The sequence below is a fragment of the Stomoxys calcitrans genome, chromosome 4 (assembly GCF_963082655.1).
Source record: "Stomoxys calcitrans chromosome 4, idStoCalc2.1, whole genome shotgun sequence".
NCBI classification, from domain to species: Eukaryota; Metazoa; Arthropoda; class Insecta; order Diptera; family Muscidae; genus Stomoxys; species Stomoxys calcitrans.
In genome coordinates, this window is record NC_081555.1 from 178,585,594 (window position 1) to 178,602,681 (window position 17,088).

The following is a 17,088-nucleotide window of genomic DNA, read 5'->3' on the forward strand; positions in this document are numbered from 1 at the left end:
CCCTTGTCAGACTCCACAATATTCGACTTATCAATTATCTGCATTTTCTAATTTTTCTTTTGAATTTCATTCCAATGTTCATTATTAAAAAGTCGATATAATTTAATTGCTGCTGGCTAATATTAGATAAGATGCTTGAAATTTGGGTCACCGTTGTGTTTTTGAACATCGAACCAAGACGATACCAAACACTGGTGGGTTTTCAATTTAAAGGCCATATCAAATGTTAAATCGATTCTAATCAATTCATCACTCCAGTTTGGGAACTGTATTTTGAAATGCAAATCTCAGTTTTAGTTGGGCTTGAAACTTGTCTCGTTGAAGGCGCTCACTTAAAGTTCACATACAAATCTACATTTGGCATTTATTAATAAACATTTCTTGTTTATTTTATAGCTTTCAGCCGTTGATTTTACTACGAGCTGCATACGAATTGTTTCAGCTGCCCCTAATTGATGGTCAATGATTAATGGTGACGACGTCTACCACCGCTGCTGCCGCTGCCGCCGCGTCCACTCAAACGTTCTTCCAAACGTTTTATAATATCACCCAAACTTGGGCGTTCGGACTCCTTCTGGTCTCCGGAAAGTCTTGCAATGGCTTCCATGATTTTCTCTTGGTCTTTGTCGGCTTGCAGGCGGGCAAGATCTTTGCATAGCTTCTTCAGCTTCTTGCGATCTTTTTTGGAGCCACCACCACGGCGACGATGTTTGCTCTCTTCGGAACTGTCTTCCTCGGAGCTGTTTTTCTTGGCTCTGAGTTTCTTGCATTCCTCCAGGACGGTTTTGATATCCTCTTCCATGGTGTCGGGCTTTGCTGTGGTAGTAGTTGTTGTTGTTGGTGTGGTAGAGGTGGTAGATGACTTGTCCTGGTCCTCCTTATTTTTCTTCTCATCGGGTTTGACTGTGGTAGTTGTTGTAGTGGAGGTGCTGCTGGTGGTTGTAGTTTTCCTCTTAGGCTTCTTTGTGGTGGTGGAGGACATCATCATGGCCATGGGGTCTTCTTCGTCGTCATCTTCACCCTCTTCTTCATCAGGCATTTTCTCTTCCTCTTCATCGTCCTTTTCTTCGGCGGCATTATTCTCATCTTTGGGTTTTTTGGTTGTGGTCTTCTTAGGTTTAGCTGTGGTTGTGGTCGTCGTGGACTTCTTTGGCTTCTTGGTGGTTGTGGATGTGGCCATTTTCTCGTGATCCTCATTCTCTTTGGGCTTCTCCTCATCCTCCTCATCCTTCATGGGGGACTCTGTGGTTGTTGTGGTTTTACTTTTATTTGGCTTCTTTGTTGTAGTAGTGGTGCTAGTTGACGAGGATGATTCCATCATCATCATATCCTCATCATTGTTGTCGTCTTCTTCGGGCATCATCATCATCATCTTATCATCATCAGCAGCCGGTTTTTTGGGTTTGGCTGTCGTCTTGGCTAAATCGAAAAATGTGGCCCAGTTATTGACTCCAAATCATATGAAAGATGTTTTGGGACAAAATTCTGCCCTTAACTCACCGTTGGTCGTCTGGACGCACAGCACAGCCAACAAAAGAAACATCAACAAATGAATAAACTTCATGTCGTCTTCTATGTATTCCCGGTTCAATGGTGCAAATTCAAACAAGTATTGGTCAATTTCTTGGTAACGCTCTTGTCTAGTCTCCTCTCGTTTGGCCGGAAGCTAAAATAAACTAAATTTATGTTCACCGCTTTGAGGTGGCTTTATAGTTTTTCGCATGGCTTTAAATTTTTGAAGATTGCTTTTGAGTCTGTGACTTGTGTTTGTTTTGAATTTTTTCTTCTTCTAATATTTTGGAGAGTAAATTTGTAGTGTTCGGCAGTTGTGAGTGTAACCGGTTTTTTTTTTTGCTTCAAGTTGCTGTATTTAGGCGGGGGATTCACTGAGTTGTAAGTGGACTTGTGCTTGTGGCTCTGCAACGTTCTGCTGCCATTTAGCTAATGGTACAACTCCAGCCCATAAGTATTCGCTCATTATGCCCATACGATATTTATCTGTTAATTGATAATCAATAAGCCATGAGATTTGTAGATTTGTCAAATGCTCATCCACAGTGCAAACCTGTTTGCTTTAGTCAGCACACAGAACGAAGCTCAAAATTCCCTTTGGTATGGCTACAGTATATGGACAAGATATTTTGACTCGCCATGTTTTTTGTAAGGTAAAACATAAAATATTTTATTTGTTGAAGTTTTCTAAGCGGCTATCAAACAAAGTAAAATGAATAAGCATTTTGTGTGAGAATAGATTTTAAATTAAACTTGAATTGTTTTAATAATCTTGTCAAAACTGGTTTTACAATATTTGAGAATATTTTTCATAAAGCACTTGCTTAGCAACATTTCAGGCAAAATAAAATTTGTAAAAAATTTAGAGATAAAAGAAGATGGTGTTCGCCGACAAAAAAAAGTGCATTAAATGAGCAAACAAGTCAAAGCAGTATTACGTTGTAACGAACTAAATTTTGTATACCTATCAGCAAGGATTCTTTTGGCGTCGCCTAAAAGGTTAGAAAACGAAAAAAACAAGTAACAAGTAAAAGCGTGCGAAGTTCGGCCGGGCCGAATCTTATATACCCTCCACCATGGGACGCTTTGTCGAGCTCTTGCCACGGTATCTCTTTTTAGGCAAACAAAGGATAAAAGAAAATAATTGCTATGTTATTGGAACAATATCAAGTTATGATTCATTTCGGACCGTAATTGAAACGAATATTGGAGACCATAGTAGAAGCCTTTGTGTAAAATTTCAGCAAAATCTATTAAGAATTGCGCACTTTAGGGGTTGAAGAAGTAAAATAGGGAGATCGGTTTATAGGTGAGCTGTATTAGACTATAAACCGATTCATGCCATATTCGACACGTATATAAAAGGTCATGAGAGAAGCCATTGTACAAAATTTCATAGGGTAATACCCTTAAGAGGCTCAAGAAGTCAAGATCCCATATTGGTTTATATAGCAGCTACATCAGGTTATGGACCGATTTGGACTTTTCTTAGCACTGTTGTTAGTTATAACAAAACACAAAACGTCCTCTAGTGGCTCAAGAAGTCAAGACCCCAGATCGGTTTATATGGCAGCTGCATCAGGTTATTGACCAATTTGAACTATTCTTAGCACAGTTGCTGAAAGTCAAAACAAAACACCTCATGCAAAATTTCATCCAAATCAGATAATAATTGCGTCCTCTAGTGGCTCAAGATGTCAAGACCGCTGATCGGTTTATATGACAGCTATATCAGGTTATGGATCGATTTCAACCATACTCAGGACAGTTGTTGGAAGTCATAATAAAACACCTCATGCAAAATTTCAGCCATATCGGATAAGAATTGTGCACTCTTGCGGCTCAAGAAGTCAAGACTCCAGATCGGTTTATATGGCAGCCATATCAAAACGTGGACCGACATAGCCGAGTTACAATCCCAACCGACCTACACTAATAAGAAGTATTTGTGCAAAATTTAAGCGGCTAGCTTTACTCCTTAGAAGGTTAGAGTGCCTTCGACAGACGGACGGACAGACGAACGGACAGAAGGACGGACAGACGGACGGACAGACGGACGGACAGACGGACGGACAGACGGACGGACAGACGGACGGACAGACGGACGGACAGACGGACGGACAGACGGACGGACAGACGGACGGACAGACGGACGGACAGACGGACGGACAGACGGACGGACAGACGGACGGACGGACGGACGGACAGACGGACGGACAGACGGACGGACAGACGGACGGACAGACGGACAGACGGACGGACAGACGGACGGACAGACGGACGGACAGACGGACGGACAGACGGACGGACAGACGGACGGACAGACGGACGGACAGACGGACGGACAGACGGACGGACAGACGGACGGACAGACGCACGGACAGACGGACGGACATGGCTAATTCGACTTAAAATGTCATGACGATCAAGAATATGTACTTATGGGGTCTTAGACGAATATTTCGAGGAGTTACAAACAGAATGACGAAATTAGTATACCCCAATCCTATGGTGGAGGGTAAAAAAGGCGGTGAAAAATGCATACCTTAAGCCCAATAACATCCATATCGAAATATGTTCCAATTTGTACAAATACTAATAAGTACAAGTCATTCTTGAATTGTGTATAACAACACAAAGCCTATCATAAGTCACTGTGTCGTATATCAGTAAAATCTTATATATAAAAATCAATTGTTTGTTTGTATGTTTGTGTGTTTCTTATAGACTCAGAAACGGCTAAACCGATTTTCTTGAAATTTTCACAGATGGTGCATAATGATCCCGTGGTGAAAATAGGGTACTATATTTTTGATATCTGAGGGGGAATAAAAATTTGGTATCCAAATTGCGGATGGGGTACCTAGGGGGACCGCCCAACACTAAAACCTACCAAACATATATTTAGACCAATCACGACAATATGGGACTCAAATGAAAGGTATTTAGGATAAGAAAACGTATCCGATATCCATTTGTCGAACCAAGTGCTAGAAGGACCACCGCAACCCCCAAAACACCCCTAAATCGGACATATTTACCGACCTTGGCAATATGCGAGTAGAATACGAATCTGATATCCAAATGTGGGACCACGTTTCTGGAGGTCCACCCCTTCCCCAAAACACCCCCCAAACATGACTTATTTACTGACCATGGGAATATGGGGCTTAAATAAAAGGTATTTGAGTGTAGAATTAGAATCTGATATCCAAATATGGGTACAAGTATTTAGGGGGCCTCCTCTCCCCAAAAACATCCCCCAAAGGGAACAAATTGACGACCATAGCCATATGGGGCTCAACTTAAAGGTCTTTGGGAGTAAAGCGCGAATCTGATATCAATATTTGGGAAAAGTGTCTATGGGGCCACCCCACCCCCACAACACCACCCAAATAGTAGGTATTTGCTGACTTTTGCAATATGAGGCTCAAATACGAGGGTTTTTAGAGTGGAACACGAATACGATATATATTTTCAAGGCCAACTCACTGAGTTGCCGCCCATCCCCAAGCCGATCACGTTTGCCGACTATGGAAATATGGGGCTCAATAGACCACGTATCTGATATCAACATTAAGGACCAATTGTCTAGGGGACGTCCCACCACCATAACAACGCCCAAATAGGACGTATTTGCTCACCATGACAATTTTGGGTCTTAAAGAGAGTGGAACTAAATATTTATTGTTTTTAGGGCCGACACATATTTGCTGACTTTTGCAATAAGGAGTTTAAATGAGATTAGAAAACGAAATTTATATCCAATTTTGAGGGCATTGGCAATATGGGTTCAAATAAATCATATATAGATATATGATAATAGAGCACGTTGCTGATATATTTTCCGGGCTTAGTGTTAGTCCCCAAAACACCTCTAAATCGGCCATATATACCCACCATGTCAATGTGCAGCTTAAATAAAAGGTATTGGAGGGTAGAGCAAGAATTGATACCCACTTTCGGGACTAATTTTCTGGGGGTCAACCCCTTTCCCGAAATAACCAACAAGCAGCAATTTTTTAGTGACCATCGCGAAATTGGGCTCAAATAAAGGTATTTGGGAGTAGAATACGAATTTGATATCCAAATTTAGGACCATGTATTTAGGGAATCACCCCTTCCCCAAAACACCCCGCAAAGGGTAACAAGTAAAAAGGCGTTAAGTTCGATATAGCCCATCTTCGAACTTAACCTGCTTATGAACAAAAGAAGAATCGGTGCCAAGTTTCAGCACAATATCCTTATTTTTCTAGATTGTAGTGTGATTTCAACACACAGACGGACGGACATATCTAGATCGTCTTTTTACGCTGATCAAGAATATATATACTGTATAGGGTCGGAAATGGATAATTCGATGTGTTGCAAACGGAATGACAAAATGACTATCCCCCATCCTTCGGCGATGGGTATAAAAATAAGTGTTCGAAGTCGTCACCGCAGTCGGAGTCTTAGTTGAGCCATCTTCCGGGAGTCGAGTTAAAATGGCTCGACTCCATTATTAGGACTATATACTACACAGATTTCGAGGTGTCGAATACAACTCACATCCAAATTTCAGAAAGATCGAGTTATAACAAGTAAGAAGGCGTTAAGTTCGGCCGGGCCGAACTTTGGATACCCACCACCTCGGGCATATATGTGAACCACATTTCGTCAAAATCCAGTGAAAAATGCATACCTTAAGCCCCATAGCAGCTCTATAGATATCATCCGATTTAGACCAAATGCTTATAACTACAAGTCATTGTTCAACCGAGAGATCGGTCTATATGGCAGCTATATCCAAATCTGGACCGATCTGAGCCAAATTGAAGACAAATATCGAAGGGCCCAACACAAGTCATTGTCCCAAATTTCGGCTACATCGGACAATAAATGAGCTTTTTATGAGCCCAAAACCTTAAATCGAGAGATCGGTCTATATGGCATCTATATCCAAATCTGAACCGATCAGGGCCAAATAGAAGAAAGATATCTAAGGCAAATCACTGTCCCAAATTTCAGCAAAATCGGATAATAAATGTGGCTTTTATGGGCCTAAGACCATAAATCGGAGGATCGGTCTATATGGCAGCTATATCCAAATTTGGACCGATCTGGGCCAAATTGACGAAGAATGTCGAAGGGCTCAACGCAACTCACTGTCCCAAATTTCAGCAAAATCGGATAATAAATGTGGCTTTTATGGGCGTAAGACCATAAATCGGCGGATCGGTCTATATGGCAGCTATATCCAAATTTAGACCGATCTGGGCCAAATTGACGAAGGATGTCGAAGGGCTCAACGCAACTCACTGTCCCAAATTTCAGCTAAATCGGATAATAAATGTGGCTTTTATGGGCGTAACACCATAAATCGGAAGATCGGTCTATATGGCAGCTATATCCAAATCTGAACTGATCTGGGCCAAATTGACGAAGAATGTTGAAGGGCCTAACACAACTCACTGTGCCAAATTTCATTCAAATCGGATATAAAATGTGGCTTTTATGGGCCTAAGACCCTAAATCTGAGGATCGGTCTATATGGCAGCTATATCCAAATTTGAACCGATCTGAGCCAAATTGACGAAGGATGTCGAAGGGCCCAACGCAACTCCCTGTCCCAAATTTCAGCAAAATCGGATAATAAATGTGGCTTTTATGGGCCTAAGACCCTAAATCGGCGGATCGGTCTATATGGGGGCTATATCAAGATATAGTCCGATATAGCCCATCTTCGAACTTAACCTGCTTATGGACAAAAAAAGAATCTGTGCAAAATTTCAGCTCAATATCTCAATTTTTAAAGACTGTAGCGTGATTTCAACAGACAGACGGACAGACGGACAGACGGACGGACATGTCTAGATCGTCTTAGATTTTCACGCTGATCAAGAATATATATACTTTATAGGGTCGGAAATGGATATTTCGATGTGTTGCAAACGGAATGACAAAATGAATATACCCCCATCCTTCGGTGGTGGGTATAAAAATAGAAATATATTTCTGATTAGGTGGTTTAATGTCCTTCAAAGTCATTATAATGGGCAAATTTGGAACTCACATAAACCCCTTTGTAAAATCGATAGGATAGGGATACACAATCTTGTAACGTATGGTGTAAAAAGACTTCCAAAATAAATCATGCAACCAAATTGGTGATGGTTTGCAATTAACTGTAATGGAGTTAATTTGTAATTAGCCTTCAAAAAAAGCTAATTTAATGTTTGTTGTGCTTGTAATCCACAAAATGATACTTGTAACTTGTGCAAGATTTTGAGACTAAAGATTGAGATTAAGATTTATTTGGTTTTCGTTTTCAAATATTTGAATTCGTTTGTCTTGGATTATTTTCAATATTTGTTTGGTTGCCTTGGATATTTGTGATGTTATGACTGATTGCGCTGGTTTGTTTTCTGTTTTCTGTTTAGTTTTTGTCTTAAAGCTAATAAAATTGATTTATGCATTATTTGTCTTTCTACTGAGTACCCAAAGTGAAGGTCGATTAATGGCATATCAATTAATCAACGATTTTGAAGTACTTAATTTCTCTGCGGGAACGAATGAAGAAGCTTTTAAAAGAGTTTTATTTGCTGAAGCCAACAAAAGTATATTTCTTGGAAATACGAAGTTCATTTATGCAACCGAAAATGAATCCTGTTGAGCAGTTTGAATATTCAATTTAATATTTAATTTGTGCTTGTCTTGCGGGCGAAAAGATTCATCGGAAAATTAAAAGGATGCTACACCTATCAAACTATGGGGTAAGGAGAAATGTTAATTTTTTGCATGAATCTTATGCTGAAGTTTAATCCTGGCAGGATGTTTTGTTCAGTAATCAGTACGAGTATTCCGAAAAGTGTTCGTTAGTTTTTATTATTTAAAATTATTTAAGCTGTTTGATAGGTAATGAACAAGGGAAGCTATTTAATGAAATTTTCTTTAAAAATGAAGACATTGAGCTGAAACTTTGCACAGATTTTTATACTCACCACCAAAGGATAGGGTCATTTATTAATTCATTCCGTTTGCACTTCAAAATATCCATTTCCGATCTTTAAAGGTATATATAATTCTGATCGTCGTCAAATTCTAAGACGATTTAACGAAGTCCGTGTGTATGTCCGTCCTTCCGTCCGACTGGCCGTCCGTCTGTTGTAACCATGCTAAAGCCTTCAAAAATAAAGATTTTAGAGTTGAAATTTTCCACAGATCCGAATTTTTGCCATACACAGGTTAAGTTTCTGAACAGGCAGCTATTTCCGAATATATTTGAATATAGCTGCCATAGAGGACGATCTGTCGATATCTGAAGTCCATAGAAGGAGCATTTATTATGCTTGATTTTGTTTAAAAAATTTAAACAGCGCGATGTATTAAGACCCCCTACCCGCATATTGCTCAGATCGGTACATATTAAGATATTGCTGACATATAGACCGATCTTTCTAAGCTGGTTCTTAAGCCCATAAAAAGCGCATTTATAGAGATGGGCTTCTACCGGGTAAATACCTAACGCCTGGGTATTTATTGGGTAAATACCCAATGAATAAATTTTTTGAGTATTTATAATTATGCCGATATCTTGGACAAAAAAATATTTTCCAAACCATTTTTGATGATTTCGCATTCTTTGTATATAAACTTGATTTCTGATCTCATAAAATCGGATTTTAATTATATATGCAATAGTTGCTATATAGACCGATCTCCAGACTTTAAATCTTGAGGTAATTTTTCATCCCTCTTGGTCATTTTTCATCCGATTCCGATGAAATTTGGCACAGTGAGTTCTGATAGACCCTTATTAATTTCTGTGAAGTGCGGTTCAGATCGGACTATATTTGGATATAGTTGCCCTAAGACCGACCACCCGATCTCCCGATGTAGGGTATTTAGGCCATAAAAGATCCATTTATTACCCGAATTCGAAGAAATTTGGCACAGTCTGTTCCGGTATACCCCTGCCTATTCCTGTCAAATTTGGTCCAGATCGGACCAAATTTGGATGTAGTTGCCATATAGACCGATCTCCCGATATAGGGTAATGAGCCTTTACAAGGAGCATATTTCATCCGATTTTGATGAAATTTGAAAGCATTCTAAATCTTTTAATAGAATATCAAAACTCCCTGTTTCAAATTTCATCAAAATTGGATGAAATATGCTCCTTTTATAGGCTCATTACCCCATATCGGGAGATCGGTCTATATGGCAGTTATATCCAAATATGGTCCGATCTGGACGTTATTCAACGAAAAGGTTAAGAGGGCCAAATTTCATTGAAATATGCTCCTTTTAAAGGCTCATAACACTATATCGGGAGATCTGTCTATATGGCAGCTATATCCAAATATAGTCCAATCTGAATCACATTTGACAAGAAGGGCACAGAACACACTGTGCCAAATTTCATCGAATTCGGGTAATAAATTGATCATTTATGGCCTCAATACCATATATCGGGAGATCGTGCGGTCGGTCTAAAGGCAACTGTATCCAAACATAGTCCGATCTGAATCACAGTTCATAGAAATGGGTAGGGGTCTACCAGAACTCACTGTGCCAAATTTCATCGAAATCTGATATAAAAATGACCTCAAGACTTTAAGTCTGGAGATCGTTCTATATAACGGCTACATATAAATAAAATCCGATTTTATGAGACCAGAAGATCAGGTTTATATACAAAGAATACGAAATCATCAAAAGTTGTGTGGAAAATATTTGTATACCCAAGATATCTGCAAAATTATGAATACCCAACTTTTGGGTATATATGGGTAAATACCTAGGTATTTACCCAATTTACCGGGTAAATACCTTTTGGGTATTTACCCATCGACCATCTCTATGCATTTATTATCCGATTTCGCTAAAATTACAGCATGTTATAGTAAAACTCTTGACATCAGAGCCGAATACAATCCAGATTGGACCATGTTTAGATATAGCTCTACGTCTATATGGTTCATATGGGACCATATTAAGATATTGCTGACATACAGACCAATCTTCCTTTACTGGGTCTTAAACCATTAAAAAGCGCATTTATTATCCGATTTGGCTGAAATTTGAAGCAGCGTGTTGTAGTACTCTTGACATCCGAGCCGAATATAGTTCAGATTGGAACATTTTAAGATATAGCTGTCATATTGACCGCTCTGCCTATTTGGCGTCTTAAGTCCATCAGAGCCGCATTTATTAACCAAGTTTGCTGGAACTTTTATTTTTAAGTGAGGAATATTAGATTCCTTGACATTCTAGCGAATTACGGTCCAGTTTGGACCGTATTTAAATAATTTTAGAATTTTTAGGGCAGTGTTAGGCCCTTAGAAATCTTTTGTTCAGTTTGGCCCAAATCGGTATAGATTTAAATGTAGCTGCCATTTAGACCGATCTCTCGATTTAAGGTCTTAAGCCCATAAAAGGCGCATTTATTATCCAATTTTGCTGAAATTTAGGACAGTGAGTTGTGTTAGGCCCTTCAACATGATTTAAAGTCTTAGGCCCAAAAAAGCCAAATTTAATACCTCATTTTGCTAAAAGTTGACATATTTCTTCCATTTGGACCAGATTTGGATATACCTGCCATATAGACCGATCTCTCGATTTAAGGGCTTGGGCTCATAAAATGTGCGTCAGATTTCGCTGTTATTTGGGACAGTAAGTTGTGATAGGCCCTTTGACATATTTTTTTAGTTTGGCCTAGATCGGTCCAGCTTTGGATATAACTTCCGACCGGATATAACTGTCTGACCGATTTAACGATTTAAGGCCTTGGCCACATTTTAGGCGCATTTATTATCCGATTTCGCTGAAATTTAAGACAGTAAATGGTGTTAAGCCCCTCTATATCCTTCCCGAAGATGGCCCAGATCGTTCCAGATTTGGATATAACTATCATATAGACCGATCTCTCGATTTAAGGCCTTGGCCCACTCTTAGACCACTTAATGTCCGTGGTCCGTAATGTCCGAAGGCACGCTAACTTTCGAAGAAGTAATGCTATGCGCTTAAAATATTTCACAAATACTTCCTATTACAGTAGGTCGGTTGGGATTGTAAATGGCCCACTTAAAGCGATTTCGGATCTCGACTCTTGAGCTTCTGGAGAGCTCAATTCTTATCCGATTTGGCTGAAATTTTTGTACTATGCCGTTTCCTAAGACTTTCGATTGATGTGTTAACCATGGTTTGATTCGGTTCAAAACCTGATATTGCTCCCATATAAACCGATTTCTCGATTATGCTTCTTGAACCTCTGGAGAAGGCAATTCTTATCCGATTTGGCGGAAATTTTGCACAGTGGCTTCTCCTAAGACCTTCAATATACATTCTAAGCATCGCTTGAATCGGTCTTAATCCTGATATAGCTAATATATAAACCGATCTCCCGATTTTACCTCTTGAACCCGTATATGATTCAATTCTTATCTGATTTGGCTGAAATTTTGAAATTATGGATACTTGTACTATGGTATCCAATATTCAAAGCAAGTATGTCACGGTCTGGGGTACTTGTCTATAACCTGATATACCCCCCAATAGCATTGTAATTCTTATCCATTATCCTTTGTTTGCTTATATAGTGATGCCTACCAAAGAACTTGACAAATGCGATCCATGGTGGAGGGAAGAGATATGCGGGTGAGCGATTTTTCAATCACGCTTCCGAAAAAAAAATCGCATGCTCACGCACAATTTTTTTTATGTCGACCCACGTTTACGAGACACTCACGAGTCACGAGACACTTACGAGACACTCACAAGTCACGAGACACTCACTACTGACGAGAAAGATCACTTTTCAGTGTTGAAAAAATATTTTTCCATGAAGCCAAGATATTTCGTTTCATTCGTCTTTAAACATACGGTGTTTTAACGTACAAATATGAATGTATAAAATGTATCATCACTGGATACCCACTGTGTTCATTTCTTTTTTATGCATCTGTGGACAGAAATGGTTTCTCCTCTTCCATACATTCCAAGTAATGTCAGTGGTCTTGAATTCGTTCACTAAAATACCTTATGAATTGAGAAGAACTCACAAAAAATTGTGTTTTGGTTATTTTTTAACCGCGGTTCGTGATTTTCTCGTGAGCCGTGGGTGTCTCGTGAACCGTGATTTCCTTGTGAGTATGATTTAGCTTACTTACGCTCAGGCCCCAAGAATTATATTTCAATCACGATCACGTGATTATATTTGGATCTCACCCACGAATCTAATGACTGCCGCGTGATTCACGCTAGACACTACAACTCACGTGCGCATCTCTAGTGGAGGGTATAAAAGATTCGGCCCGGCCAAACTTAGCACGCTTTTACTTCTTTTACCATAGGCAGCTTATGGCCGAAAATGGGCTATATCGAACTACACCATGTTGATGATTTGATCAGACAATTTTGATCAAATAATTCTTTTTTATTTGTTATCCTAAGGACTTTTCCGACCAAGGGTTAATTATATGCAAAAATTGATTTGCAAAATTCCCTTAATTTGTCAGCCATATCGATAAGGCAGACTTGCAAAACTTTTCATTAGATTTGTGTATTAAAAATTTTTCGATGATATATTACGCAACATTTTAAATAGTATTCAATAACAACTTAAAGTTCTTCAACATTTTTAAAAATTACATCACATAAAAAGTCATGTCGTACTTCCTTATATTCTGTATCCCAAAAAAGTTGCATTCATTCGAAATTAAAATCTATTATTTACCAGAATTGATGTTGACAAGTACACACTTGTAATCACGCCTACATAAAAGGATAAATTGAAAGATGCCTTCATATGAATCAGATTTAAAAATCTACAAAGCAACAGAGTTATAATTGAAAAAAATATTCAAAAACCATAAACCACCACCATATATCCTCATGTCTAAAGGCTATTTCCTACATAAATTTCCCCCTAAGCCAGCTTGACATATTTCCCTATTCCACATAAATGACCTGTCACATGGCTAGTTAGGGATAGTGTGGGCCGTTGTCATTATTATCTGAATGCAGTCATTTGCCATCTTTTCGTATGGGCTGATTTGCCTTTTGAAAGAAGGAAATCTCATAAAGTTTTATTCTTAAGCTGCCCTAAAAGAAAACAACTCGCATAACTTTCAAGTGTACTTTCCCCAGGAAATCAATTTGAAATTTATTTTCTAAACAGGAAAAAAGCCGGAATTTATAAAAAAGAACACACACACACACATACACATACATGTGTATATAGACCTTTTTTGTAGCATTCTTACATATGAGATACATCAAAAAGGAAATCAATACAAGTGTGTAGTGGAAATGTTTTTGAAATATTCTTCTTATTGAATTCGTTAAATTTTGTAATGCAAAAACAGGATATGTTTTAAAAGCCCACTGATATAGGACTTATTTTTGGAAGAACACAAATCTGGTCACGCCTTCGAATAAGGGGGCGAGAAAATAAGTTGACAATAAATTAAAGTAGTGCAGCTTGGGGAAAATGTTTATTGCTTTATCAACCAGATTCCCACATTCATAAATGGTTCTTGGACCATGCTTTATCGTTCTGCCAGAATATCTTGAGCCAAAGGTAATGAACTGAAAAAATTCCATGGTAGAAAGTTTAACATGACACTCAACTTTTACCAGGCAACTATGTGTGGCATTCCTTTGTGAAATTTGATACCATTTGAGCTGTTCAGGCAAACTGACCAGCCTTAAAGGCTCAAGAATAAACTCTCTATGTAGATATGTAAATAATAATTTCATATTGCAAATTCCATCGTTCTTGACAAAGTTGTCCTTTGATGTTTAAACCATTTAACACATGCAGAAATAGAGAATGGAAAAGAAAGTAAAAAACAATCCAAAGGAAAAGGAAAACAGAATGCCCAACAAGTCTGTGTTGTCTTTTGTCTGGGCATTGACAAAAAAAAAACTCTAACACACTCTCAAGCAAATCAAGCAGTGAATTTGTGCATGCATTGTGTTTGTCGGTGTGTAGTGCAGTTCGCTTCAGCCAAAAACTGCTTACTGCACTACACACCCACAAACACAATGCATGCACAAATGCACTGCCTGATTTGCTTGAGAGCATTCAGAAAATAAGACAGAGAGCAAGCAAGAGAAAAAAGTGGGCAAAGCCCTGCAAACATTTGGGAGATAATTTCTCACTCACTCATTGTATTGTCGCTCTTTAGACCACATTTGTATGTGGAGTTAGCGATCTTCGTCCAGCTCCATAGGCCAGCCATCTTGTTCTGGTCCATGGGACCGACGCCGCCGCAACGTCATGGCCATTGATATATCAAAGGCGCCAATAACTCACCTTGTCATAGCAAGCATCATAGGCACTCAGTATTTAAGCAAGATCCGGTGTCCACCGGACACTCACGAAAACTCTCCATTGTACACGACTGCAGTTTTAGCTATTCCGTATGAAGCGTTCCACTATTTCAGCTAGGCGAGACACTATTTCGACTAAAAATCGATTTCGACTGCGAATGTTCTAAACTTCCTCATAGAAAATGTTTGCAAGGCACTGCAAAATAAACCCAAACGATTATAGCTACGTCAGTCAACGTTGTCGTATCACCCCCGTAAGTGACATTGTGAGTGAATACGACGAATTCGCGAATAAAGTCAACAGACAAATATGACTGCAAATGGTTAAAAAGAGCGGAGAATAGGGAGAATGGAGGGATATTTAGCTGTCATGCTTGTCAAAATGATGAAACGCTGCTAGTCTGACCAAAATACAAATGGACATTGTTAATGGAGCAAGAGGAGCAATGCCCATCATAGTCATCATCAACATCATCAGCCAAAATAAATAAAAAAGTTTTGTAGGTCATTTATGTTTGCCATGGCTTACGGTTGTACTGCAAACCTTTAAAAGTTGAAACTGTTGTGCAATTCGCAAAGACAAAAATATTCTTTAGATCACAATTAAATTCTACACATTCTGAAATTATATGGAAGTACAGTTATATTCTTTATTGTACTGACATTGTAGATCGATAGCCGGAGAGTTCCGCATATGCCCCATTCGTCCTCAGATATTGAACTTGTTCTTGTTTTGAGGAGACCACCGTAGAGGTTAGCATGTCCGCCTTAGACGCTGAATGCCTAGGGACACTTCGCCCTGAATGTGGACATGGAATTCATGCCTGGTATCGTGTTTGCACCTTAGTACCGGTTTCTGGTAGTCGCGAAAGCCGGCCAATGACATAGGAAATGCTCCAGCGTCTCATCATCTTCCCCACATGCCCTACACATGCCATCACTTACCGCACCGCTTTTGCTTAAGTGAGCTCGTAGCCCTATGTGTCCCATTATGACACCAAAATCCATACTTACCTCCTTCTTACTTCCCTTCAGTAATATCCTAATAATATCTCACGATCCGAATCACCCCATAGGATTTTCGCTGTCCTACTTACTGTTTCGCTGTTCCACAGTGTTACATGCGTGTTTGTCGCCCATGGCCTTAAATCGGACTACGTCGACCCTAAAGGCTTCGGGTTAACCAAGTTTATCGACTGAAGTTCTCTGGCTTCACTGCCTAATCGTCTGCCCTTTCATTCCCCCTTATTCGCTTTATGGCCCAGCACCTAAACGATGCGGATTTTGTCATCCTCAGAGAATATGTTAATCTCCTCCTTACACTCGATGACTGTTCGAGAAATTACCATCCTGGTTGTTATTGCTCTTATGGCCATTTTACTGTACGTAAAGATGTTCACACTCGAGGTCCTCGCTTTAGTACCACACCACCGCACGCATTCCGTGATCGCCCAGATCTCTGCCTAAAGGACCGTATTATGGTCAGGCAGTCTAAAAAAGATCTCAGTCCCTGGGTTCTCAATGTAGACTCCCACGGCCACTCTTTTCCCTAGCTTTGATCCATCCGTGTAAAATGATCTTCCAGACGGCAATCCAAGATTTTGCCGCTGGCCATCAGTGCATTGCATTCGACCTCAAACGTCGTCTCAGATATCCGATCGGAAACCTCTTCCATTCATTCCAGGTTTCCTATCGTCGCCTCGATTATACCGCAATGGTATGAGCTGCTTCCATCCTCAATCCACTTTCCCATCGCCTTAAATCTCTTAGCCGCAGTGGCTACCTCACATTTAATCTGTATGTCAATGGGTCGGAATCTAGAATAGTCTCCAGCGCCCTAGTGGTCCTCATCGCTCCACCTATGCCAAGACAACATATTCTCTGAACCTGTTGTATGGTCCTTGTGTTGCACTTTTTCTCCATAGCAGTCCACCAAACTACTGAGGCGTAAGTAAGTATTGGTCTAATCACGCTTCTGTAGGGCCAGTGGACTATCCTCGGATTCATGCCCCATTTTGAGCCTGCGGCCCATCTACATAGTGTCCAACAACTGTGAGCCTTTCCAATACGCTCCTGAATGTGACACTTCCAATTAAGTATCCTATCCAAAATCACTCCTTAATATCGAATTCGTTTTATTGAGGAAACGTGGCGCGTTGGTCCACCTTCGTCTTCCTAGTAAACAGGCATATTTCGCTTTTCTCTGGGTTAACATAGAGACCCCTAGGTCTAGCCCAGTCATATGCCATATGCAAG

The 17,088-nt window shown here is 39.7% G+C and overlaps 1 protein-coding gene across 1 annotated transcript; it reads right to left on the bottom strand.

The window, feature by feature from the left end:
- Nucleotides 1-466: 466 nt before the first annotated feature.
- On the bottom strand, nucleotides 467-1,675 carry LOC106092976 (DNA ligase 1). The gene is made up of 2 exons (XM_013259931.2): nucleotides 1,501-1,675; nucleotides 467-1,419 (listed from the first exon to the last, which is right to left on the bottom strand). Exons 1-2 carry the CDS (start codon nucleotides 1,562-1,564, stop codon nucleotides 467-469), a joined length of 1,017 nt encoding a protein of 338 aa, XP_013115385.2. The 5' UTR covers nucleotides 1,565-1,675.
- Between the last annotated feature and the right edge of the window lie 15,413 nt (nucleotides 1,676-17,088).